This window comes from Schistocerca nitens, chromosome 6 (assembly GCF_023898315.1).
Source record: "Schistocerca nitens isolate TAMUIC-IGC-003100 chromosome 6, iqSchNite1.1, whole genome shotgun sequence".
NCBI classification, from domain to species: domain Eukaryota; kingdom Metazoa; phylum Arthropoda; class Insecta; order Orthoptera; family Acrididae; genus Schistocerca; species Schistocerca nitens.
Genome location: NC_064619.1, coordinates 10551496 through 10578281, shown reverse-complemented (window position 1 = coordinate 10578281; position 26786 = coordinate 10551496). Strand labels below are relative to the sequence as shown.

The following is a 26786-nucleotide window of genomic DNA, read 5'->3' as shown; positions in this document are numbered from 1 at the left end:
AGCCAAGAGGGAATAATAAGAGTGGACGACCAAGAACGAAATGCTCGTATTAGAAAGGGTGTAAGACAAGGATGTAGTCTTTCGTCCCTACTGTTCAATCTGTACAGCGAGAAAGCAGTGATGGAAATAAAAGAAAGGTTGAGGAGCGAAATTAAAATTCAAGGTGAAAGGATATCAATGACACGGTTCGCTGATGACATTGCTGTCCTGAGTGAAAGTGCAGAAGAATTACATGATCTGCTGAATGAAATGAACAGTCTAATGAGTACAGAGTACGTATTGAGAGTAAATCGACGAAAGACGAAGGTAGAAATGAGAACAGCAAGAAATTTAGTATCAGGATCGATGGTCACGAAGTAGATAAAGTTAAGGAATTGTGCTACCAAGGCAGTAAAATAATCAGTGACGGACAGAGCAAGGACATCGAAAGCAGACTAGCAATGGCAAAAAGGGCATTCCTGTCCAAGAGAAGTCTACTAATACTAAGTATCGGCCTTAATTTGAGGAAGAAATTTCTGAGAATGTTCGTGTGGAGTACAGCCACGTATAGTAGTGAAACAAGGACTGTGGAAAAACCGGAACAGAAGAGAACCGAGGTCTTTGAGATGTGGTGCTACAGACGAATGTTGAGGAATGAGGAGGTTCTAAACAGAATCGGAGAGGAAAGGAATATGTGGAAAACACTGATAAGGAGGAGGAACAGGATGATAGGAGTTCTGTTAAGACATGACGAAATGACTTCCTTGGTACTAGAGGGAGCTGTAGAAGGCAAAAACTGTACACTGGTTGGTTTTAAAGAGGGGGGGGGGGGGGGGGACCAAACTACGAGGTCATCGGTCCCTGGTTAATAATAAAATAATGCCATAAGTGTGAGAATAAAACGGACGAGACATGACACAAAACGGAAAGAAAGGAAAACCAACAAGAACGAAGGAAAGGCAACGAACCCTAAATGGAACAAAAGAGGACAAGAAAACAACAGAGAGACGCTAGAAACAGAAGAGTAACACAAGAAAGCCGATTACAGTGGCTGGCCGACCACGGAAATAAAAAGGAAAAGCCAGTCACTCTGCAACACGTTAAAGCTTCCACTCTAAAAGCACTAGGGTGGAGGACACAGAGGGACAAACGACATGCGCTAACACCTACATAGAAGTGTAAAACCCACTCTCACGGATAAAACATAAAACTAAAACTGCTGCTGAGGCAGCGTCACCCAACACCGAAGGGAGGGAGCTGGGTAAGTCCGCCGAAGAGCCTCTAAAGGTATGATGTCCAGCAAGAGGTGGACGGCTGTCGTTTGGGAGCCACAGCGACACAGAGGTGGGTCCTCGCTACGGAGTAGGTAACCATGCGTTAGCCGTGTATGACCAATGAGGAGCCGGCAGAGGACAACCGATTCCCTGCGAGAGGACCGCATGGAAGACTTCCACACATTTGTCGTCTCAATGACACGCAGCTTGTTGTGCGTACTGTTATGCCATTCCGTCTCCCAAAACCTGAAAACCCTGCGGCGTCAGACAGAAGCAGGTGAGCTTCGGAGATGCCCATCTCCAGAGGCGGTTTCCGCGTCACCTGTTTGGTCAGCCTGTCGGTAATTTGGTTGTCTGGGATTCCGACGTATCCTGGTGTCCACACAAAAACACTGAACGACAGGACCCTTCCAGGGCATAGATGGGCTCCTGGATGGACGCTAAAAGAAAAAACAACTGTAGACGACGTCAGAGATTGGAATACATCCAGCAAATAATAGAGGACGTAGGTTGAAAGTGCTACTCTGAGGTGAAGATGTTAACATAGGAGAGGAATTCGTGGTGGGAAGCGTCAAACCTGTTAGAAGACTGACGGGAAAAAAAAATTTAAAAAATAAATAACTTTTTGATCACTTATGTTACTGTAGCTATGTTACTATCCACGATAACTTAGATGCTGTGACCGTTATTAATTTCTGATTGATTTATATATTACCAAACTGACAGTGTTTCCTTATGTGTAGCAGTTTTGCGACAGCGAAGTTCATGGAGTCCCCTGCGTCACAGGATCAAATGTGTCAGGGATTAAGGCTAAGATACGTGTTGCCTCACAGACCAAGGTATAACATGTAGCAGCGGAGAATCTAGCGTGTGTGCTCTTATCAATCCACATCTAGAACTGGTGCACTAGCTAGGTGTTGCTTAGCATAGATATCAACGTTGATTCAGAAGGAGTCCAGTGCGCCTGCTGTTAGCAGTCTACATCTAGAATTAACGCCTTGCATGCAATTTTCTTTAAAGATGCACTGGATTTTCTCAGAAACCTTCAAATAAATGTAGGACTTCCCTTTGCTCCCCTACCAGTGACTTCACGTAATCGTTCCGTTTCAAATCACTTCTTGGTAGTACTCTTAAATACTTTGAGGCGTAGCGCCGTATACCGATCCTGCCTTGGAGGAGGTTAAGTGGGAGATGTGTCTCAGAGCTGGATAGTGACAGACGGTGACGCGAGACTGGACGCGCACGTAGTTTGTGTGTAAGCCGATAGAGGACAGTATTGGACAGGGGAACTGTGATTTTAGTTTCGATTGTGCCCACTAGAGTGGACTAAAGTAATAGAATGTTTTACATTAACTGTTCTAGTATTTTCATAAAGTGTTATTATGTCTTTTTGTGTATGTAAAATGTTATAAATGTGTTTTAGCAGTATGAATGATGCGTGAGTGTGGTTTAACGTTAATATGAAGATAACTGTTTAACGAGCTATGTAGTAGGATTTAGTGTGGGAAGATTTCGAAGAAGTGTAGATATGGACAAAGGAGATTTTTGTAGAATAGATTTGTAAAGTAAGTTTACGGTAAAGGGAAAGTTAATTCAGGTATAAATAACAATAGTAAATAACTTTATGCATAATCAAAACTTCAGCATATTAGATAATTACGTCGGTAAAAAGTGCAGTCGTAAGGTTTACTATTTTGCGATTGGTTATTGATGAAAAGCGCGGACTGACGCGGGAGAGTGTTGTTTTGCTATTGGCTGTTGAGTAAAGTGACCAATGGTAAAGCAATATTCTTCGCGCGCCTTCCTCTGCTGGTAGAGAAGACAGAGTATTCTAAAGGAGAGTAGGAGCCTAGCCATGAAACAGTTCGGACGTGTGTAGTAGTAGTTCCGATGGAAACGATAAGTTGCCGGATCTAGCAGTGTTTCATACATCAAAGGTGCAGTAAAGTGACGGCATAATTATTCCGATGGGCGTGTAGAAATTTCGGAAATTTTAAGTGAATTTTGTGACGAGAAAAGACAAGTTCCGCGTGGCGTATTGAGCAGGTCGGTGGCTAAAAACTGTGACTGTATTAGGTACCGACAGACTTAATATTTAGCGAGCATTCTCAATCAAAAACAATCCATATTTTTGTAGCTATTACGTTTTCGGAATATGCAACACCGTAAACTTGCTAACGTGAGTGAAAGGGATTGTGAGTGACTGTGTTAAGAATAGCACGGGCTTGGCAGTGATACTTTTTCACCTAAGTTTCAGAATATATTAATTGAGGACAAAATTTCCAACCTCTCATTTGTGTGAAAACTTTCTCCCGAAACGTAGATTAGTGACTTTAATCGCAGCCTGGTTCACGTCGAAGTACAGTAGGTTTCGCCCGGCTTCCCTACTGATGATCTGCTGAGACAATGTTCACAGGTAGGTGCAGGTCCGTCGTAAATGGACGGAAAGAACCGCGCCGCCGCACAGTGGGTCCGATGTTTCTAGCACACAGATACAACCTTCGTTCATGATTTTTAAATCGTAAGAACCATGGACCTTGCCGTTGGTGGGGAGGCTTGCGTGCCTCAGCGATACAGATAGTCGTACCGTAGGTGCAACAACAACGGAGGGGTATCTGTTGAGAGGCCAGACAAACGTGTGGTTCCTGAAGAGGGGCAGCAGCCTTTTCAGTAGTTGCAAGGGCAACAGTCTGGATGATTGACTGATCTGGCCTTGTAACAATAACCAAAACGGCCTTGCTGTGCTGGTACTGCGAACGGCTGAAAGCAAGGGGAAACTACAGCCGTAATTTTTCCCGAGGACATGCAGCTTTACTGTATGATTAAATGATGATGGCGTCCTCTTGGGTAAAATATTCCGGAGGTAAAATAGTCCCCCATTCGGATCTCCGGGCGGGGACTACTCAAGAGGACGTCGTTATCAGGAGAAAGAAAACTGGCGTTCTGAGGATCGGAGCGTGGAATTTCAGATCCCTTAATCGGGCAGGTAGGTTAGAAATTTTAAAAAGGGAAATGGATATGTTAAAGTTAGATATAGTGGGAATTAGTGAAGTTCGGTGGCAGGAGGAACAAGACTTCTGGTCAGGTGACTACAGGGTTATAAACACAAAATCAAATAGGGGTAATGCAGGAGTAGGTTTAATAATGAATAGGAAAATAGGAATGCGGCTAAGCCACTACAAACAGCATAGTGAACGCATTATTGTGGCCAAGATAGATACGAAGCCCACACCTACTACACTAGTACAATTTATATGCCAACTAGCTCTGCAGATGACGAAGAAATTGAAGAAATGTATGATGAAATAAAAGAAATTATTCAGATAGTGAAGGGAGACGAAAATTTAATAGTCATGGGTGACTGGAATTCGAGTGTAGGAAAAGGGAGAGAAGGAAACATAGTAGGTGAATATGGATTGGGGCTAAGAAATGAAAGAGGAAGCCGCCTGGTAGAATTTTGCACAGAGCATAACTTAATGATAGCTAACACTTGGTTTAAGAATCATGAAAGAAGGTTGTATACATGGAAGAACCCTGGAGATACTAAAAGGTATCAGATAGATTATATAATGGTAAGACAGAGATTTAGGAACCAGGTTTTAAATTGTTAGACATTTCCAGGGGCAGATGTGGACTCTGACCACAGTCTATTGGTTATGACCTGTAGATTAAAACTGAAGAAACTGCAGAAAGGTGGGAATTTAATGAGATGGGACCTGGATAAAATGAAAGAACCAGAGGTTGTACAGAGTTTCAGGGAGAGCATAAGGGAACAATTGACAGGAATGGGGGAAAGAAATACAGTAGAAGAAGAATGGGTAGCTTTGAGGGATGAAGTAGTGGAGGCAGCAGAGGATCAAGTAGGTAAAAAGACGAGGGCTAGTAGAAATCCTTGGGTAACAGAAGAAATATCGAATTTAATTGATGAAAGGAGAAAATATAAAAATGCAGTAAATGAAGCAGGCAAAAAGGAATACAAACGTCTCAAAAATGAGATCGACAGGAAGTGCAAAATGGCTAAGCAGGGATGGCTAGAGGACAAATGTAAGGATGTAGAGGCTTATCTCACTAGTGGTAAGATAGATACTGCCTACAGGAAAATTAAAGAGACCTTTGGAGATAAGAGAACGACTTGTATGAATATCAAGAGCTCAGATGGAAACCCAGTTCTAAGCAAGGAAGGGAAAGCAGAAAGGTGGAAGGAGTATATAGAGGGTCTATACAAGGGCGATGTACTTGAGGACAATATTATGGAAATGGAAGAGGATGTAGATGAAGACGAAATGGGAGATAAGATACTGCGTGAAGAGTTTGACAGAGCACTGAAAGACCTGAGTCGAAACAAGGCCCCCGGAGTAGACAACATTCCATTGGAACTACTGACGGCCTTGGGAGAGCCAGTCCTGACAAAACTCTACCATCTGGTGAGCAAGATGTATGAAACAGGCGAAATACCCTAAGACTTCAAGAAGAATATAATAATTCCAATCCCAAAGAAAGCAGGTGTTGACAGATGTGAAAATTACCGAACTATCAGTTTAATAAGTCACATCTGCAAAATATTAACACGAATTCTTTACAGACGAATGGAAAAACTAATAGAAGCCAACCTCGGGGAAGATCAGTTTGGATTCCGTAGAAACATTGGAACGCGTGAGGCAATACTGACCTTACGACTTATCTTAGAAGAAAGATTAAGGAAAGGCAAACCTACGTTTCTAGCATTTGTAGACTTAGAGAAAGCTTTTGACAATGTTGACTGGAATACTCTCTTTCAAATTCTAAAGGTGGCAGGGGTAAAATACAGGGAGCGAAAGGCTATTTACAATTTGTACAGAAACCAGATGGCAGTTATAAGAGTCGAGGGACATGAAAGGGAAGCAGCGGTTGGGAAGGGAGTAAGACAGGGTTGTAGCCTCTCCCCGATGTTATTCAATCTGTATATTGAGCAATCAGTAAAGGAAACAAAAGAAAAATTCGGAGTAGGTATTAAAATCCATGGAGAAGAAATAAAAAGTTTGAGGTTCGCCGATGACATTGTAATTCTGTCAGAGACAGTAAAGGACTTGGAAGAGCAGTTGAATGGAATGGACAGTGTCTTGAAAGGAGGATATAAGATGAACATCAACAAAAGCAAAACGAGGATAAGGGAATGTAGTCGAATTAAAAGCAAAACGAGGATAATGGAATTTAGTCGAATTAAGTCGGGTGATGCTGAGGGAATTAGATTAGGAAATGAGACACTTAAAGTAGTAAAGGAGTTTTGCTATTTGGTGAGCAAAATAACTGATGATGGTCGAAGTAGAGAGGATATAAAATGTAGACTGGCAATGGCAAGGAAAGCGTTTCTGAAGAAGAGAAATTTGTTAACATCGAGTATAGATTTAAGGGTCAGGAAGTCGTTTCTGAAAGTATTTGTATGGAGTGTAGCCATGTATGGAAGTGAAACATGGACGATAAATAGTTTGGACAAGAAGAGAATAGAAGCTTTCGAAATGTGGTGCTACAGCAGAATGCTGAAGATTAGATGGGTAGATCACATAACTAATGAGGAAGTACTGAATAGGATTGGGGAGAAGAGAAGTTTGTGGCACAACTTGACCAGAAGACGGGATCGGTTGGTAGGCATCAAGGGATCACCAATTTAGTATTCGAGGGCAGCGTGGAGGGTAAAAATCGTAGAGGGAGACCAAGAGATGAATACACTAAGCAGATTCAGAAGGATGTAGGTTGCAGTAGGTACTGGGAGATGAAGAAGCTTGCACAGGATAGAGTAGCATGGAGAGCTGCATCAAACCAGTCTCAGGACTGAAGACCACAACAACAACAGATGATGCAGTCATCCTGTTAATTGAAGAGCGAGCAGCACCTGCAGTGTGGGAAGTGGTGTTCCCCTACAGAACACTAGAAAAACTGTAGTGGATGACTAAGAATTAATTTCCCATCCAGCACTGCAGTAATGCGTGTGGTTATTTACGTGGATTTTGCTCGTGTGCGCTTCTTGTTTTATGTTAAGTACCAGTTTCAACATGCCACACAGATTTAATGCATTAGGTGGAAAATAAACACTCCAAGGGCGTGTTGCGCATTGCGTCGCCAGTGATTTAAAAGGCGCACTGCGGATGGGTGGGTTCAACATTGTGAAACAGCGTGTATGTGCTTCTTGTGACGTGGCTGAGTGGAGGGAGTGACGTCTCCCGCGTTCGTTCTCCAGTTTGCAGACTGTAACTTCACATCGATCGGGTCAAAGACGTGTGAATACCACAATAAGTGACACTACGTGGTTTGAGATGCGAGTCCTAATGTTCCCTGGCCAGCGATTCCTGATCGGGTCAAAGACGTGTGAATACCACAATAACTGACATTACGTGGTTTGAGATGCAAGTCCTAATGTTCTCTGGCCAGCGATTCCTGATCGGGTCAAAGACGTGTGAATACCACAATAAGTGACATTACGTGGTTTGAGATGCGAGTCCTAATGTTCTCTGGCCAGCGATTCCTGATCGGGTCAAAGACGTGTGAATACCACAATAAGTGACATTACGTGGTTTGAGATGCGAGTCCTAATGTTCCCTGGCCAGCGATTCCTGATCGGGTCAAAGACGTGTGAATACCACAATAAGTGACATTACGTGGTTTGAGATGCGAGTCCTAATGTTCTCTGGCCAGCGATTCCTGATCGGGTCAAAGACGTGTGAATACCACAATAAGTGACATTACGTGGTTTGAGATGCGAGTCCTAATGTTCTCTGGCCAGCGATTCCTGATCGGGTCAAAGACGTGTGAATACCACAATAAGTGACATTACGTGGTTTGAGATGCGAGTCCTAATGTTCCCTGGCCAGCGATTCCTGATCGGGTCAAAGACGTGTGAATACCACAATAAGTGACATTACGTGGTTTGAGATGCGAGTCCTAATGTTCTCCGGCCAGCGATTCCTGATCGGGTCAAAGACGTGTGAATACCACAATAAGTGACATTACGTGGTTTGAGATGCGAGTCCTAATGTTCTCTGGCCAGCGATTCCTGATCGGGTCAAAGACGTGTGAATACCACAATAAGTGACATTACGTGGTTTGAGATGCGAGTCCTAATGTTCTCTGGCCAGCGATTCCTGATCGGGTCAAAGACGTGTGAATACCACAATAAGTGACATTACGTGATTTGAGATGCGAGTCCTAATGTTCTCTGGCCAGCGATTCCTGATCGGGTCAAAGACGTGTGAATACCACAATAAGTGACATTACGTGGTTTGAGATGCGAGTCCTAATGTTCCCTGGCCAGCGATTCCTGATCGGGTCAAAGACGTGTGAATACCACAATAAGTGACATTACGTGGTTTGAGATGCGAGTCCTAATGTTCCCTGGCCAGCGATTCCTGATCGGGTCAAAGACGTGTGAATACCACAATAAGTGACATTATGTGGTTTGAGATGCGAGTCCTAATGTTCTCTGGCCAGCGATTCCTGATCGGGTGAAAGACGTGTGAATACCACAATAAGTGACATTACGTGGTTTGAGATGCGAGTTCTAATGTTCCCTGGCCAGCGATTCCTGATCGGGTCAAAGACGTGTGAATACCACAATAAGTGACATTACGTGGTTTGAGATGCGAGTCCTAATGTTCTCTGGCCAGCGATTCCTGATCGGGTCAAAGACATGTGAATACCACAATAAGTGACATTACGTGGTTTGAGATGCGAGTCCTAATGTTCTCCGGCCAGCGATTCCTAATCGGGTCAAAGACGTGTGAATATCACAATAAGTGACATTACGTGGTTTGAGATGCGAGTCCTAATGTTCCCTGGCCAGCGATTCCTGATCGGGTCAAAGACGTGTGAATACCACAATAAGTGACATTACGTGGTTTGAGATGCGAGTCCTAATGTTCTCTGGCCAGCGATTCGTGATCGGGTGAAAGACGTGTGAATACCACAATAAGTGACATTACGTGGTTTAAGATGCGAGTCCTAATGTTCTCTGGCCAGCGATTCCTGATCGGGTCAAAGACGTGTGAATACCACAATAAGTGACATTATGTGGTTTGAGATGCGAGTCCTAATGTTCCCTGGCCAGCGATTCCTGATCGGGTCAAAGACGTGTGAATACCACAATAAGTGACATTACGTGGTTTGAGATGCAAGTCCTAATGTTCTCTGGCCAGCGATTCCTGATCGGGTCAAAGACGTGTGAATACCACAATAAGTGACACTACGTGGTTTGAGATGCGAGTCCTAATGTTCTCTGGCCAGCGATTCCTGATCGGGTGAAAGACGTGTGAATACCACAATAAGTGACATTACGTGGTTTGAGATGCGAGTCCTAATGTTCTCTGGCCAGCGATTCCTGATCGGGTCAAAGACGTGTGAATACCACAATAAGTGACATTACGTGGTTTGAGATGCGAGTCCTAATGTTCCTTGGCCAGCGATTCCTGATCGGGTCAAAGACGTGTGAATACCACAATAAGTGACATTACGTGGTTTGAGATGCGAGTCCTAATGTTCCCTGGCCAGCGATTCCTGATCGGGTCAAAGACGTGTGAATACCACAATAAGTGACATTACGTGGTTTGAGATGCAAGTCCTAATGTTCTCTGGCCAGCGATTCCTGATCGGGTCAAAGACGTGTGAATACCACAATAAGTGACACTACGTGGTTTGAGATGCGAGTCCTAATGTTCTCTGGCCAGCGATTCCTGATCGGGTGAAAGACGTGTGAATACCACAATAAGTGACATTACGTGGTTTGAGATGCGAGTCCTAATGTTCTCTGGCCAGCGATTCCTGATCGGGTCAAAGACGTGTGAATACCACAATAAGTGACATTACGTGGTTTGAGATGCGAGTCCTAATGTTCCCTGGCCAGCGATTCCTGATCGGGTCAAAGACGTGTGAATACCACAATAAGTGACATTACGTGGTTTGAGATGCGAGTCCTAATGTTCCCTGGCCAGCGATTCCTGATCGGGTCAAAGACGTGTGAATACCACAATAAGTGACATTACGTGGTTTGAGATGCGAGTCCTAATGTTCTCTGGCCAGTGATTCCTGATGTATGTTGGTCAGGAAACTTCCGCAATCTTACGATCTATTCGCCATCCCTGAAAGGAACCCGTGTTGAGTAGAATATATGCTCTTACAGGATCTACAAAATTTTATTTGCAACGTGGTCGTGCCACGTCTGCCCAAAGACGTATGAAGTGTGTTCTGTAATGTTATATTAAACGAGCTGCATAAAAGCTGTGACAGAGGTCGTTCTTTACGATGAAGAGGGAGATGATTTCGCCTGTTCTTCGCAAAGGACATTGGCAGATCGCATCGATCTAGCGCTACGGTGCTCATGGTAAGACTGCTTCCTCTTTCTCCTTTCCTACCAAAAACTAAGAAGAGTATTCTAATGAGTCTGAATGTAAAGCATAAATAGTCCCTCTCTTGTAACGCGATCACTGCAGCAGTTCACATGCGAACCGCAGTTGTATTATGCCTTCTGTGTGGTAGCGGTTTAATTGTGTAAAGCTGTTTGTAAGTCTTTGGGGCACTGCTGTGATACGTGTCGGTTGGAAAGCTTTCATTGTTTTTGTTGCATGGTCGAAGATGTATACGATTTTGGCATGCTTCCAGGCTGGAAAGGCTCTGAGCACTATGGGACTTAACTTCAGTCCCCTAGAACTTAGAACTACTTAAACCTAACTAAGCTATGGACATCACACACATCAATGCCCGAGACAGGATTCGAACCTGCGACCGTGGCCGGCTGGAAATTTAACGTAAAATTTAAGATTTTGTTAGCATCTAAAACGTGCATCATGTTGTAAAGTGGTTTTCTGATGAATTTTGCGTATCATTTCACTATGAAGGGTTAGTATATAAAGCCTTAAGAACCACAACATTTCTCAATAACTTTTTAACTGAAGTTGCCGGAAGTTATATTCAATACCATTTCCGCAACTTAAATAGAACAAAGGTTACACAAGTACAAAAGCAAATGTTGATCGAAATTATAGTTTTCGAAAATATTTCATTTTTGGTGTTTCAATATCGTATCCACAGATTATTCTCAAAGAGGAGCCAGACGACAGTACAGCGAAATCAGTATGTTCGGGTCCGCAAGTTTGCATCTCATAGCCCGCATCTCGTGGTCGTGCGGTAGCGTTCTCGCTTCCCACGCCCGGGTTCGATTCCCGGCGGGGTCAGGGATTTTCTCTGCCTCGTGATGGCTGGGTGTTGTGTGCTGTCCTTAGGTTAGTTAGGTTTAAGTAGTTCTAAGTTCTAGGGGACTTATGACCACAGCAGTTGAGTCCCATAGTGCTCAGAGCCATTTGAACCATTTTTTTTTGCATCTCATAAAACATCTTTAATGTGCTTATTCGAAAGGTTTCCCACTTCTCTTCTGTATTACAAAATTTGCTTCTGCTACCGTTTCTTCCAAGCCTTTTTTTTCCTCTTGGGCTTTTCGATTTTTCCATCTACTATATATTATGCTCTAATGTTAATAGTATTTTTTCTAGGAACAATAATCTGCAAGCTAATCTTATTTACGTCCGCAGCTCGTGGTCGTGCGGTAGCGTTCTCGCTTCCCGCGCCCGGGTTCGATTCCCGGCGGGGTCAGGGATTTTCTCTGCCTCGTGATGACTGGGTGTTGTGTGATGTCCTTAGGTTAGTTAGGTTTAAGTAGTTCTAGGGGACTGATAACCTCAGCAGTTAAGTCCCATAGTGCTTAGAGCCATTTCAATCATTTTCAACCTGCCGCGATTAAGGCAAATATTTGGAGATGCAATTTTATCCTGTAATTTTCCTTCTTCCACGAAATTTGGTATCTGTCATTGTGGTACACTTGATTTGATCAAGTTATAGGCTGACATCGACCAAATGTTCATCGCAAATAATGTCAAAAACAATTTCACGAGTGTGTCTAGATCAGGCTCGTCCAAACTGTGGCCCTGGGGCGCTAGCGCCCGCGATCGCCCGCGGCCAGGGCCCCGGGCGAATTCGTATGTTGCTGCCTGCAGTGGCCTTGCCGTGCCGCTTAGCTGGCCTGGCGGACCGCCCGAACGGCAGCCGAGATGTGTATTTGTTCGCCCGTTTCCCCTTCGTGCAGAGGACGCCTCACAAGTGCTTCAACTAGAGCTGATTGACCTGCAATGCCACATCCGCCTGAAGGACCGCTTTCTTATGTGTAAAACTTTGGATGACTTTTACAGCTGTCTTCCACGAGAGAAATATTCTCTTTTGCTGAAGCACGCGGCCAAAGTTCTCTCAGTGTTTGGTTCCACGTATATTTGTGAGCGCTTTTTCTCTCTTTTAAAGCTTGCTAAAACTAAAAACCGTTCATTCCTTGGCGGTAAAAATTTGACCAATTCTTTGAGGTTAGCAGTCTCACGGAATATTGTACCAAGCCTAGACAAAGTCGTTTCCTGGAAAAAGAAAAAGGTGTAAAATGTTAATTGTCTTCTTTAAAAATATTGACTGTAAGAATTAAAGAGCTTTATAACCTTAATTCTATTTTAATAAGTTTTCAAACGTGGTCAGTTAAAATTATTACGTACAAAACAGCAAACTAAGGATTACATTTCTAAACTCTGGAAAGGGATACAAAAAACTGCAGCACGAAGTATAACAAAAAATACTTACTTGTAACTACTAACAATAATAATGAGACTCTATATCCCTTACATAAAATTATTTCTAAAATAGAATATTTTGTTTACGTTGGATCAGACCGCGGGACAGTCGAGCGCAGAGCAGTGCTGTGCGGTTTCACTCGCTCTGCAGCTCTCTCTCTCTCTCTCTCTCTCTCTCTCTCTCCCTCCCTCCCTCCCTCCCTCCCTCTGTTGTGTGTGTGTGTGTGTGTGTGTGTGTGTGTGTGTGTGTGTGTAACTGGGAATTCACTAAGACATAGGAATTGGACATGTTTGCAAATTCATTGACTAGAAAGTGGCGATGTAAAGAGAGACAACTGGAGGCGCAAAGTAATTCCCTGTACGAGTTCAGTCTGTTAGAGCGCATCTACGCAGTACAGCTGGTCTGGTGGTATGACGCTAGGCGGAAGGGTGGGCAGAGGCGGCGGTTATGACATGTGGGCTCTGTTTATCCGACGTCAGGCGTCAAGGTCGGGTGCACGCCTACATGTTCCGTTTACGGCGAAGAGACTCGGGTGACTAAGGCCCTTTTATTCGTGAGAAGACTAGCAACGGACGATGAATATATTTCTCCTGATGCTAAATTGGACTTAGGCACATGCGCTGATTATAACTTTATTATTTACCAATCCTGTGCAATAACAGATTGTCGTATGGCGTTTGGGTGTTAACCGTGTGCCCTTTGCCCACCCTATTTGCAAACTTTCGTCAAACTGAAGCAGTTTCGTGTGTCTCTACCGTGCACCTTCATCACTCGTAGTTGTACCAACACAGTTAATTAAAACTTGGACTGTTGTCTTTTTAGGGATAATTTATGTGGATTTTATTGACTGGCGCGTTATTAAATCCTGGAATCCATTATATCTTACTGCACAAGAGCTTTTAATGCGTGTAATTAGTTAAATTTGGATGCATTCGTCCAACGAAGTCAGTTGTTGTCAAGCAATACTCAAAATATTGAAACTGTTTTTCAAAATATATTGTGGGGGGGGTGGGGGTGGGAGTCGCACACGTCCTCGCCGCCCCCTCCACCCCAGCGGTGATCAACCGTGGATTAGATTAGAGCATGGGTTTTATGCGGCTCTTACGACTTGTACACTGCGTTTTAGTCTGCGGGAAATAACTTAATGCACTAGAAAAGGCTGCAGCTTACGTATTAGAGAAGTAAAAGTGTCTGTGAAAGAAGAGCATTTATTCGTATCAACAGGAACCATTCTCAGTTATACGCTACTGGCCATTAAGATTTCAACACCAGAAAGACAGTTGATATGAAATTTTACTTGTTGTGCGAAATTTTTCACGCATTGCTTCAAACATCCCCTTAGAATAATTTATGAATTACTGAGCTGATAAACTTCTACGTTATTTGATTTTCAATCAGTTGAACAAAACTGAACGTACTCAGACATTCACTAAACTAACACACAATATTTTTAGCGCAACGTAATCTGACTTTCAATAATCCTTTGATTGTTCCTGTTTAGTGTATAAAAACTGTGGACTGTGCTTGTAAAATCTCAAAAAGATACTCCCTATCAGTGTCATGACAATTCTCAATTCTTTGAATTTTATTCTACATTAACTCATTACAATCAAATATGCCATCGATATCATTCCTCTCAATACTTGCAGAGTGATTGTTAGTGTCAGGTTCCGTCGAAAGTTCCGAACTGTTGCCTAACAGGAGGTAAGGCCGATTAATTTCCTAGTCATGGTTTGAGAGCCAATCTTCAAACGTCAAAGCTATTGACTTACCTTCTTTCTCTAAACTTATTTCAGCATCGTGAAAGTTTAAGATTGCCTTGTATTCATTCAAAAAGTCTACTCCCTATATAATTTCTGTTGACAATAATGGAACGACAAGGAAGTTCATAGAGAAAATGTGGCTATAAAAAAAAACTCTAAGTTGGCTTGTTGGCGTACATCTACACTTTTTCCAAAGATTGCACCTTGTAATTTAATCTTACGTAACGGAAGTGTGGGGCAATCGTTCGATTTGTTGCATTTGCTTAAGGCTGTTTCATCAATTACTGAAATGGGTCTGCCAGAGTCAAGTACTGCCGTAAATTTTACGTCATTTACTATAATGTGAACTACAGGATATGCAATCTTGTTATGTTTTACGTCGTGTTCTTTGGGTAAGATATCCGTAATGTCTTCCATCTTTATGTAATTACTAGCCACGGCAGCTACGTCGTCAGCTTCGTAAGTACGTTTTGTGGCTGCCAGCGTTGAGAGTCATTGCCTACTGTCTCTTTGTTGGCGTGCGTAGTTATTGGGATTAGGAGACCTAACTTCTATAAATTCACCTTGCCGAGAGGGCCCTGCCCTGTTTGAATCCCGCCAGTTCTGATGAAATTCAGGTCTGTCGTTATGTCGGTAAATTCCATAGTTTCTTTCTTGTCGGTCACGTGGTGGAAAATTTCTCCCAGAATCGTAACTGCGCGGTGGACCGCTGCGACTGAAATTGTTCTGTCTCCCTTGATAATAATTATTTTGGTTCCCATATTGTCTGTTTCTCTGATTGTCTCTGTCATAGTCATTACCACGGAGAGGTGATCTTTCCCTGTGATTATTATTAATCAGCCAGTGTTATTATTTTGTGGCTTTTCCGTATTTCAAAGTCCGTCTTCCCGTGTTGCAGAGCGAGTCTCCTCTGAAATATGTAATTCTTGTATTACTTGTGCCAACTGATCTTTTATTTCCCGCATTTCTCTTTTGTGTTGCGTATTAATTTGATTCTGATTTTGTTTGAGTTTCCCAATTTGTTCGTACTCTTCTGTGTCATTAAAGACTACCGGTCTTGAGTCATTCAGATTATCATCTACCTTCGTAGATAAATTATTTAGCTGATCCGAAAGTTCGACTACTTTATCCGATAGTGAACTTAGTTCCTCAGTGTGTTTTTCTGAACCAAGTTTCAGAGTGTATATTTTTGTTGAAAACGTATCTACTGTTTTCTTTAAGTTTTCCTGAGTTTTTGCAAGTTGCGTAACCGAATCGGTAGATGCAACAGAGTCAATATTAGCCCACAAGGTCTCATGATTTTCATGAACAATGGTTTGCAGTTCTTTTTTGGCTGCTTCGTGATTCTGTAATACATTTTCATGACGCGAAAAAATAGGTTGGAAATGCTCACAAATTTGTGTTTTTACGTCATTGCAGACTTTTTGACATTTCGATTCGATTTTAAGTAGCTCAGTAGTTAAACCTTCACGTGTTTGTTTAAGCGTGGTGTCTAACATTTGAAGCTGTTGCTGTGTTTGTCTCTGGTGTTATTCCATTGTGTCTAACTTTTGAAGATTTTTGTCCCATTTGTTCCATTAATTGTAATAACAATGCACCGGTGTCTGAAACATGTTCCTCAGTGCTATTCGGCAATGCACTGGAACCGACAATATTCGCATTTTGAAAAGGAGAAAATGTGTCTTGACTTATTTGAGAAAACTGTGAGGACGCAAAACCTGAATCTACAGTATTTGCAAGATTGTGTCCTGTCATTTCGGAATCATGAGGCGAGCTGTTGCCGACCGATTGATCGATAATGCTTCCCTGTTCACTAATTATTTCACTGCCTACACCATTATTTGCCGCCCGCTCCATTTCCCTATGCACAATTACCAAATTACTACTTTGAATGTCTGTTAATTCATTACAGAGTGGTGCTGGTCAGCTACGCCTGTCGTCACTATCATTTCTCAATTTACTTTGGAGCCTAGTGTTAACGTTTTTCACACGCCATAATTATCACGTATTTCACATGATAGCTAGAAAAGCACAATTTGAAGAGCAAAAATAAGAAAACACATTAACATACCACTGAAAATAATATCTTGTTAATTGCAAGCGCAGCTGGGAAATACTTGATGCAAATCTACATGCAACTGTTTTACTGTACAACAATAAAAAACTACAACTACAAAGGAAATTCTCTCTACAATTACGCTCTAGCAATAAACAATAGCTACACTAATTATACAAACTACAAGAAAACATCAGAAGATTCCACTGAGGTATCCCCGGCTAAGGGTCAACATATGAAACATCCTCTTAGAAAAATTTATGAATTATTGTGCTGTTCTAGAGAATCTGGCTGAGACACTTGAGTAGGCTGATCCACTGGGTGATGCTGAACCACGTGACCAGGATGAGCCACTGGCTCGGCTCGATCCCTCTGACTTGGCCGAGCCACTGGCTCGGCGTGATCTGTCGGATTCGGCCGAGCCACTGGCTCGGCTTGATCCGTTTGGCTCTGCCAAGCCACTGGCTTGGCTTGATCCATCTGACTCGGCCGAACCAGTGGCTCGATTTGAACCATCCGACTCGGCCAAGCCAGCGGCTTGGCCAAGTCAGATAGTTCAAGCCGAGGCAGTGGCTCATCCGAGTCAGAGAGTTCAAGTCAAACGAGTGGCTCAGCTGAGCCAGACGGATCGAGCCGAGCCAGTGGTTCGTCCGAGTCAGACAGATCAAGCCGAGCCAGACGGATCGTGCCGAGCCAGATGGATCGAGCCGAGCCAGTGGCTTATCCTGGTCGTCTGGTCCAGCATCACCCAGTGGATCAGCGTACTCAAGTGGCTCAGCCAGATCCTCTAGAGCGGCACAGTAATTCATAAATTTTTCTAAGGGGATGTTTCAAGCTGCCACTCAGACAGCAACAATGCCACTAACCCGACTGGAATTCGAGTCGAATTGAGTTTGAAGGACACACACATGTACGTCATTACACACTCCTTCAACTCTGTCAGGGTTCGTCAACTGCAGCGAGGGGTGGTGTGGTGGCGTGCTTGTCTCTCGACAAATCACCAGCAGATGTTTTCAAATGTGGAGGATATGATGGTCAACGCAACAGCCGAACACTTTCGGTATGGAGACAGCACAAGACAACACACGCGACATACTGTCCTGCTTATCCTGCGACCTCACACTTGGCACCTAGTGATGGACGATGGTAGCGGTCGCAAGATCGAATCCTGCCTCGGGCATGGATGTGTGTGATGTCCATAGGTTAGTTAGGTTTAATAGTTCTAAGTTCTAGGGGACTGATGACCTCAGAAGTTAAGTTCAAATGGTTCTGAGCACTATGCGACTTAACGTCTGAGGTCATCAGTCGCCTAGAACTTAGAACTAATTAAACCTAACTAACCTAAGGACATCACACACATCCATGCCCGAGGCAGGATTCGAACCTGCGACCGTAGCGGTCACGCGGTTCCAGACTGAAGCGTCTTTAACCGCACGGCCACACCGGCCGGCAGAAGTTAAGTCCCATAGTGCTCAGAGCCATTTGATTTGAACTAACGTCTTTGCGGCGAGATTCGCGCTGTAATTCACCTATCATTGCTGGATGGGTTTCAGACTGCGGCTGAATGGTAAGGCTGCAGTATTTAAATAAAGTTCGGTATAGTTCTGAGTTGGTTGTTGGGGCATTGCATGCCACACAGGCTTGCAGCGGACAGGTGAGTTTCAAGAATCGCGCTCAAAGCCATTTGACTTCGTTCATTTTGCTATTGCACTGCAAGCATATTGTAATTTAATCATTATTGAGTCCCTTCTTTGCTAAAACTTGTTCAAAAGAACGCCGAGGCATAACCTGTATGTCTCCTTACGGAGTACACCCTGTCTTGTATGAGGGACAATCGCAGCCCGAAGTAGACATCTTGAATAATTACTGCTTGGCTGTTTTTCTAAATAACTTATTTAACGACCGGTTCCGTACACTAGAAGCCACAGCATCATGTTACACATTAAAGTTGCAACATGGACGGGACCGAGTATTCCTTTTCTATGAATAAATGACGCAATTAGCGGCTTGCCAAGTAAGTTATCAGGATATATGAAAGGTACAGAAGAGCTCCAAGGTTGCAGTATCTCACTTATCTTATTCAGTTAATTCAAAGCGGATCATCAGGTAAGCGGAAAGTATCGGTCCACGGTTCGTGAAGCGCGCCATGAATCCGGAACGGCCTGCTGCCGCCCGTACAAGGCTCATGGCGCACTTTAGGAACCGTGGACCCGTTCTTCCAGAAAACTGATTTGTTAAAGTACTTGTGCGGAAGAGCTCAGGCTTGCAATTGTTTACTGTCAAATGACTCTTCGCTGCACACTGATTTCTTGTCCAAATCATTCTGCAATTAGTTTTGGCGTTCTGATAATTTTACTAGGCGTTAAACCACAACATCATCTGAAAATAGTCTAAATGGTCTTCTCAGATTGTTTCCCACAGAGTTTACATGGTTGGAAGACAACAGATGGCCACAAACATTTCCGTTTCAACAGATGACATCTAGTCAATTAATAAGAACTGTGACACTTCTGATAGGTAATCACGAATGCATTCGCACAACTGAGACGATACTCAATAGTCACAAAATCTGATTAGAAGCGGCTTCTGAGAAACGGAGTCAAAAGGCTTATGGAAGTACGGAAATTGGTAATCTACTCGAGATACTCTATCGGTACACACTGTACCAGATAGCTAGATAGTTACACACATGTAGTCTTCTACGTGGAAATCTACGTCTACGTGATTACTCTGCTATTCACAATAGAGTGCCTGGCAGAGGGTTCAATGAACGACCATCAAGCTGTCTCTCTACCGTTCCACTCTCGAACGGCACGCGGGAAAAACGAGCACTTAAATTTTTCTATGCGAGTCCTGATTTCTCTTATTTTATCGTGATGATCATTTCTCCCTATGTAGGTGGGTGCCAACAGAATGTCTTCTCCATCGGAGGAGAAAACCGGCGATTGAAATTTCATGAGAAGATCCCGTCGCAACGAAAAACGCCATTGTTTTAATGAATGCCACTCCAATTCACGTATCATGTCTGTGACACTATCTCCCCTATTTCGCGATAATACAAAACGAGCTGCCCTTCTTTGTACTTTTTCGATGTCATCCGTTAGTTCCACCCGATGCGGATCCCACAGCGCACAGCAGTACTCCAGAATAGGGCGGGCAAGCGTGGTGTAGGCAGTCTCTTTAGTAGACCTGTTGCACCTTCTAAGTGTTCTGTCAATGACTCGCAGTCTTTGGTTTGCTCTACCCACAACATTATCTATGTGATCGTTCCAATTTAGGTTATTTGTAATTGTAATCCGTAAGTATTTAGTTGAATTTACAGCCTTCAGATTTGTGTGACTTATCGCGTAACCGAAATTTAGCTGATTTCTTTCAGTACTCATGTGAATAACTTCACACTTTTCGTTATTCAGGGTCAAGGTCTTCGAGCTATACAAAATGCCACTTATCACCATCGAGGTTTTATATGTTTCGTATCGCCTGGATGTTTTACGCTCTGTCTCTGTCAAAGGGTATCCTACAAATTGTTGACAACAAAGTTCTTGGATGTACTCTTTAAATCGAGTTAGATCGTGACAATTCCAAGACGGTTGGAGAGCCCTGCCCATAATGCTCCAGACGTCTGAATTAAGGAGAGATCCGGCGATTTTGCTGGCCAAAGCAGAATTTGACAAGCACGAAGACAAGCTGTAGGAACTGTGGCTGTATGCGGGTGGTCGCTATCTTGCTGAAATGTAAGCCCAGGACGGCTTGCCGTGAAGAGCAACAAAACGAGCGATAGAATAACGTCGACCTATGGCTGTGCTGTAAGAGTGACAACCAAAGGGGTGCCTTTATGAACAAAAATAGCTTTCCCGACACTCACTTCTGCTTGTCGGGCCATATGGCGGGTGACAGTCAGGCTGGCATTCCAGCACTGTCGGGACGCCTCCAGACACGTCATCACTGGTCACTGGGGCTCGATTCGGAAATGAACTCAACTCTGAAGACAACTCTACTCCAGTCAGTGAGATTCCAGGCCGAGGAAGTGTCTGGAGACGACGCGGACAGCGGCGAGATACCAACGGCCATACGGCCCGACAGCCAGGAGTGGCGGTCTGAAGTGCTGTTTATTTTCATAGCAGGATCCCTTCGGTTGTCATCCGCAGCATCCTTGCAGAACAGCGGTAAGTCGGCGATATTCTACGCCCCGTTTTGTTGCTCCCCACGGCAAACCATCGAGGGCTTACATTTCAGCAAGATAATGCCCGCCCGCACACAGAGAGATTAACTACTGATCGTTTCCGTGTCTGCCAAACCCTACCTTGGCCAGCAACGTCACCGGATCTCTCCCCAACTGACAACGTTTGCATCATTATCGGCATGGTCCTCCAACTATCTAGGGATTTTGAGATTGTAATGCGCCAACTGGACAGAGTTTGGAAAGATGTCCCTCTGGAGGACATCCAACAACTCCATCAGTCAATGCCAAGTCGAATTGCTCCTTAAGGGCCAGAGGTGGACCAGCGCGTTATAGATTTAGTCAATTTGTGAAGCCCGTTTTTCTTGAATAAATCATCCAATTTTTGTGAATGTACGAGGGTAAGTTAATTATTAACCGCAAAGTAGTTAAAAAATTTTATTGTAATCAAATAGGAAACGTACAAGAACATCAATTTTTGACAGTTCCTTGCGTTTCAACGCACTTGGTCCATCGTTGTACAAGCTTGCTGATTCCCTCATGAAAGAAGTGTGGTGTCACCGCCAGACACCACACTTGCTAGGTGGTAGCTTAAATCGGCCGCGGTCCATTAGTACATGTCGGACCCGCGTGTCGCCACTGTCAGGATCGCAGACCGAGCGCCACCACAAGGCAGGTCTCGAGAGACGGACTATCACTCGCCCCAGTTGTACGACGACGTTGCTAGCGACTACACTAAGCCTTTCTCTCATTTGCCGAGAGACAGTTAGAATAGCCTTCAGCTAAGTCCATGTCTACGACCTAGCAAGGCGCCATTAGCCTTAGATAGCTTGTATCTAAAGAGTCTCACTTGTATCGCCACTATCTCCAGATGTCTCATCAAGAACGATGTATACAAGGATGTATTAAAAGTTAAGTATTCAAGGAGCTACGTACTTTTCTTTATAACATTCATTACGTATCCTGTTTCAGACCTCACTCCATCCTTCGTGAGTTAGCGCGTGCATCTTGGCCGCCTCTTTCAATTAGTGTGCATAGTGTTGGCAAGTCTGCCGACACTACAAGAAGGTTCTCGGTTGAGCTGCGAGCTAGCAATGCACCGCTTCTTTCACTGCTTCGTCCGAGGCAAATCGACGGCCTGTTTGAGTGGACCAAACAAGTGATCGTCAGAAGGGGCAAGATCGAGACTATATGGAGGATGATCCAGTACTTCAAATTTGAGTTTCTGGAGCGTTTCAGCAGTGTGGGCAGCAGTATGCGGACGGGCATTGTCGTGCAACAACACAACACCTTTTAACAGCAATCCTCGGCGATTGCTTCGAATTTCAGGTATTAGCCTGGCAGTAAGCATCTCACAGTAAAGTACACTGCTTATTATTGTTGTGACCCTTTCCCCATGTTCCAGTACTGGAACCTGTGCGTCCCAAAAAACCGTAAGCATGAGTTTTCCTGCGGAACGTTGGGTCTTCAACTTTTCCTTGCACGGCGAATTTGCATGTTTCCATTCCATACTCTGCCGTTTACTCGCCGGCTCGTAATGATGGATCCATGTTTCGTCACCAGTAACGACCCTGTCTAAGAAGTTGTCCTCTTCGTTACCATAGCGACCCAAATGGTTTTTGCAGATGTCCTAGCGCATTTGTTTATGCATCTGTGTGAGTTGTCGTGGGACCGACCCATTTTGCACAAACTTTATGAAACCTAAGTCTGTTGCGGATGATTTCGTAGGCAGAACCGTGACTAATTTGCGGACCACGTGCCACTTCGTCAATAGTTAATCGTCTGAATAAGAGAGTCATTTCACGTGAGGGCTCAACGGTTTCTTCATTTGTGGCGATAAACGGTCGTCCGGCTTCTTCATCGAGCGTAACACTTGTGCGAGCATTTCGGAATTCTTGAATCCATTCGTAGACACTCCGTTGTGGCAAAACACTGTTCCCATACTGTACCGAAAGACTTCGATAAATTTCGCCCCCTGATACGCCTTCCGATCACAAAAAAAAAAAAAAGGGTCACTGAACGTCGCACTTCTTTGGTGCAAATAGACAGCGGAGCAGCCATGATTAACAGCACGGCAGCGATAACGAAACTAACCTGTTCTTGTTGTTGTCTTCAGCCCTGAGACTGGTTTGATGCAGCTCTCCATGCTACTCTATCCTGTGCAAGCTTCTCCATCTCCCAGTACCTACTGCAACCTACATACTTCTGAATCTGCTTAGTGTATTCATCTCTTGGTCTCCCTCTACGATTTTTACCCTCCACGCTGCCCTCCAATAGTAAATTGGTGATCCCTCGATGTCTGAGAACATGTCCTACCAACCGATCCCTTCTTCTAGTCAAGTTGTGCCACAAGCTCCTCTTCTCTCCAATTCTATTCAACACCTCCTCATTAGTTATGTGATCTACCCATCTAATCTTCAGCATTCTTCTGTAGCACCACATTTCGAAAGCTTCTATTCTCTTCCTGTCCAAACTATTTATTGTCCACGTTTCACTTCCATACATGGCTACACTCCATACAAATACTTTCAGAAACGACTTCCTGACACGTCTATACTCGATGTTAAAAAATTCCTCTTCTTCAGAAACGCTTTCCTTGCATTGCCAGTCTAGATTTTATATCTTCTCTACTCCGACCATCATCAGCTATTTTGCTCCCCAAATAGCAAAACTCCTTTACTACTGTAAGTGTCTCATTTCCTAACCTAATTCCCTCAGCATCACCCGACTTAGTTCGACTACATTCCATTACCCTCGTTTTGCTTTTGTTGATGTTCATCTTATACCCTCCTTTCAAGACACTGTCCAATCCGTTCAACTGCTCTTCCAAGTCCTTTGCTGTCTCTGACAGAATTACAATGTCATCGGCGAACCTCAACGTTATTATTTCTTCTCCATGGACTTTAATGCCTACTCCGATTTTTTCTTTTGTTTCCTTCACTACTTATTCAATATACAGATTGAATAACATCGGGGACAGGCTACAGCCCTGTCTCACTCACTTCCCAAGCACTGCTTCCCTTTCATGCCCCTCGACTCTTATAACTGCCATCTGCTTTCTGTGCTAAGTGTAAATAGCCTTTCGCTCCCTGTATTTTACCCCTGCCACCTTCAGAATTTGAAAGAGAGTATTCCAGTCAACATTGTCAAAAGCTTTCTCTAAGTGTACAAATGCTAGAAACGTAGGTTTGCCTTTTCTTAATCTTTCTTCTAAGATAAGTCGTAAGGTTAGTATTGCCTCACGTGTTCCAACATTTCTACGGAATCCAAACTGATCTTCCCCGAGGTCGGCTTCTACCAGTTTTTCCATTCGTCTGTAAAGAATTCGCGTTAGCATTTTGCAGCTGTGACTTATTAAACTGATAGTTCGGTAATTTTCACATCTGTCAACACCTGCTTTCTTTGGGATTGGAATTATTATATTCTTCTTGAAGTCTGAGGGTATTTCGCCTGTCTCATACGACTTGTTCATCAGATGGTAGAGTTTTGTCAGGACTGGCTCTCCCAAGGCTGTCAGTAGTTCTAATGGAATGTTGTTTACTCCAGGGACCTTGTTTCGACTAACTCAGCGACTTGAAAATTGCGAAGTTGGAACAAGAAAAAAAGAAAGCACTACGACGAAAATAAACAAAAATTTGATTAAATTGCGGATAATAACTGACTTAGCCTCGTAGATCGCGTCTTCCGCTTTTCGTCGCATTCGGAAAATTAATTGCTTCATGGTGAGTGGTCTGTTTCTGTTTTTTCTTAGAGTGGGTGACTATGCCCCTGTTCCTCACCTGTCGTTAGGGTGGGCACTGTGCCGGCAGTGCGGCCGCAGTCCCAGAGCGCTTCGGCGGTCGGTGTCCGGTGACGCTCCACCACGCTCCACCACGCTCCTCGCAGTCCACCTGTTCACGCACAGCGCCTTCTCGGGTTGCCGGGCGGCCTGCTCGACGCCGTCTCGCGTGTTGCGCCTTTTCGACCAATCATCGGAGCAACGGCTCCCCGGTGTCAGCCGGTTTCCTCTGTGCGTTATTTATTCGCTTCGGATGCAAATGCGCCAGCCGGCCGGTTGGGGCGCGCCGACCGTTTAATAAAGCTGCCGCCGGGACCCCGCGTCTGGGGTCACCTTTCTAATTTGTAGGGCACTGTGTTTAAACAGAAGGGCGGGCGGCGGGCGGCTTCCGTGTCCACATCCTGTCCCCTTTAGCCGACCAGCACACAGCGTCGCGACGTAGCCGGTGTCTTACGGAACACGGCTAGACACACTGGCGCACTTGCGCTGCACTAAAGGCGAAGACACCGTTAATCTAATTTTTCTGTTGAAGCAAGCGACAGCAGATTGCAGATTACAAGTCTACATCTACATCGATACTCCACAAGCCACCATGCGGTGCGTGGCGGAGAGTACCCTGTACCAATATTTGTCATTTCCCTTCCTGTTCCACTGGCAAATATAGCGAGCGGGGGGAATCCGACTGTCTATATGCCTCCGTATGAGCCCTAATTTCTCATATCCTGTCTTCGTGGTCCTTACGCGCAAGGTATGTCAGCGGTAGTAGAATCGTTCGGCACTCAGCTACGAATGCCGGTTCTCTAAATTTTCTCAACAGTGTTTCTCGAAAAGAATGTTGCCTTCCCTCCAGGGATTCCCATTGGACTTCCCATACCTTCTCCTAAACGCTTGCATGTTGTTCGAACCAGGCAGTGACAAACCGGGCAGCGACAAACCGGGCAGCGACAAACCGGGCAGCGACAAACCGGGCAGCGACAAACCGGGCAGCGACAAACCGGGCAGCGACAAACCGGGCAGCGACAAACCGGGCAGCGACAAACCGGGCAGCGACAAACCGGGCAGCGACAAACCGGGCAGCGACAAACCGGGCAGCGACAAACCGGGCAGCGACAAACCGGGCAGCGACAAACCGGGCAGCGACAAACCGGGCAGCGACAAACCGGGCAGCGACAAACCGGGCAGCGACAAACCGGGCAGCGACAAACCGGGCAGCGACAAACCGGGCAGCGACAAACCGGGCAGCGACAAACCGGGCAGCGACAAACCGGGCAGCGACAAACCGGGCAGCGACAAACCGGGCAGCGACAAACCGGGCAGCGACAAACCGGGCAGCGACAAACCGGGCAGCGACAAACCGGGCAGCGACAAACCGGGCAGCGACAAACCGGGCAGCGACAAACCGGGCAGCGACAAACCGGGCAGCGACAAACCGGGCAGCGACAAACCGGGCAGCGACAAACCGGGCAGCGACAAACCGGGCAGCGACAAACCGGGCAGCGACAAACCGGGCAGCGACAAACCGGGCAGCGACAAACCGGGCAGCGACAAACCGGGCAGCGACAAACCGGGCAGCGACAAACCGGGCAGCGACAAACCGGGCAGCGACAAACCGGGCAGCGACAAACCGGGCAGCGACAAACCGGGCAGCGACAAACCGGGCAGCGACAAACCGGGCAGCGACAAACCGGGCAGCTGGCAGCGACAAACCTGGCAGCGACAAACCTGGCAGCGACAAACCTGGCAGCAACAAACCTGGCAGTAACAAATCTAGCAGTAACAAATCTAGCAGTAACAAATCTAGCAGTAACAAATCTAGCAGTAACAAATCTAGCAGTCCGTCTCTGAATTCCTTCTATCTCTCCTTCAATCCGTCCTGGCACGGGTCCCAAACGCTCGAGCAATACTGAAGAATACGTCGCACCAGTATCCTTTATGCGGTCTCCTTTACACGTGAACCATGGTTTCCTAACATTCTCCCAATAAACCGAAGTCGACCATTCGCTTTTCCTACAATGCTCGTTCCATTTCATATCGCCTTGCAATGTTAGGCCCAATAATTAAGCGACTTGACTGTGTCAAGCGGGACATTAGTAATACTGTAACCGAACATTGCCGGTTGTTGTTCCTACTT

General features: G+C 44.8%; 1 protein-coding gene across 1 annotated transcript; it reads left to right on the top strand.

Annotated features, from left to right (window-relative positions):
* The first annotated feature begins 17394 nt into the window (after positions 1–17394).
* Positions 17395–26417, top strand: LOC126262677 (translation initiation factor IF-2-like). The gene is made up of 2 exons (XM_049959451.1): positions 17395–17497; positions 25564–26417. The coding sequence occupies exons 1-2, from the start codon at positions 17395–17397 to the stop codon at positions 26415–26417; spliced, it is 957 nt and encodes a 318-aa protein (XP_049815408.1).
* The last annotated feature ends 369 nt before the right edge of the window (positions 26418–26786 follow it).

What these genes read in the sequence shown, in the direction of transcription:
- LOC126262677 (XM_049959451.1), top strand. Translation starts at nt 17,395, where the DNA reads ATGGATCGAGCCGAGCCAGTGGCTTATCCTGGTCGTCTGGTCCAGCAT. An exon ending in AGATCCTCTAGAGCGGCACA is followed by an intron (nt 17,498 to 25,563) that starts GTAATTCATAAA and finishes TGTTCGAACCAG; the next exon opens with GCAGTGACAAACCGGGCAGC.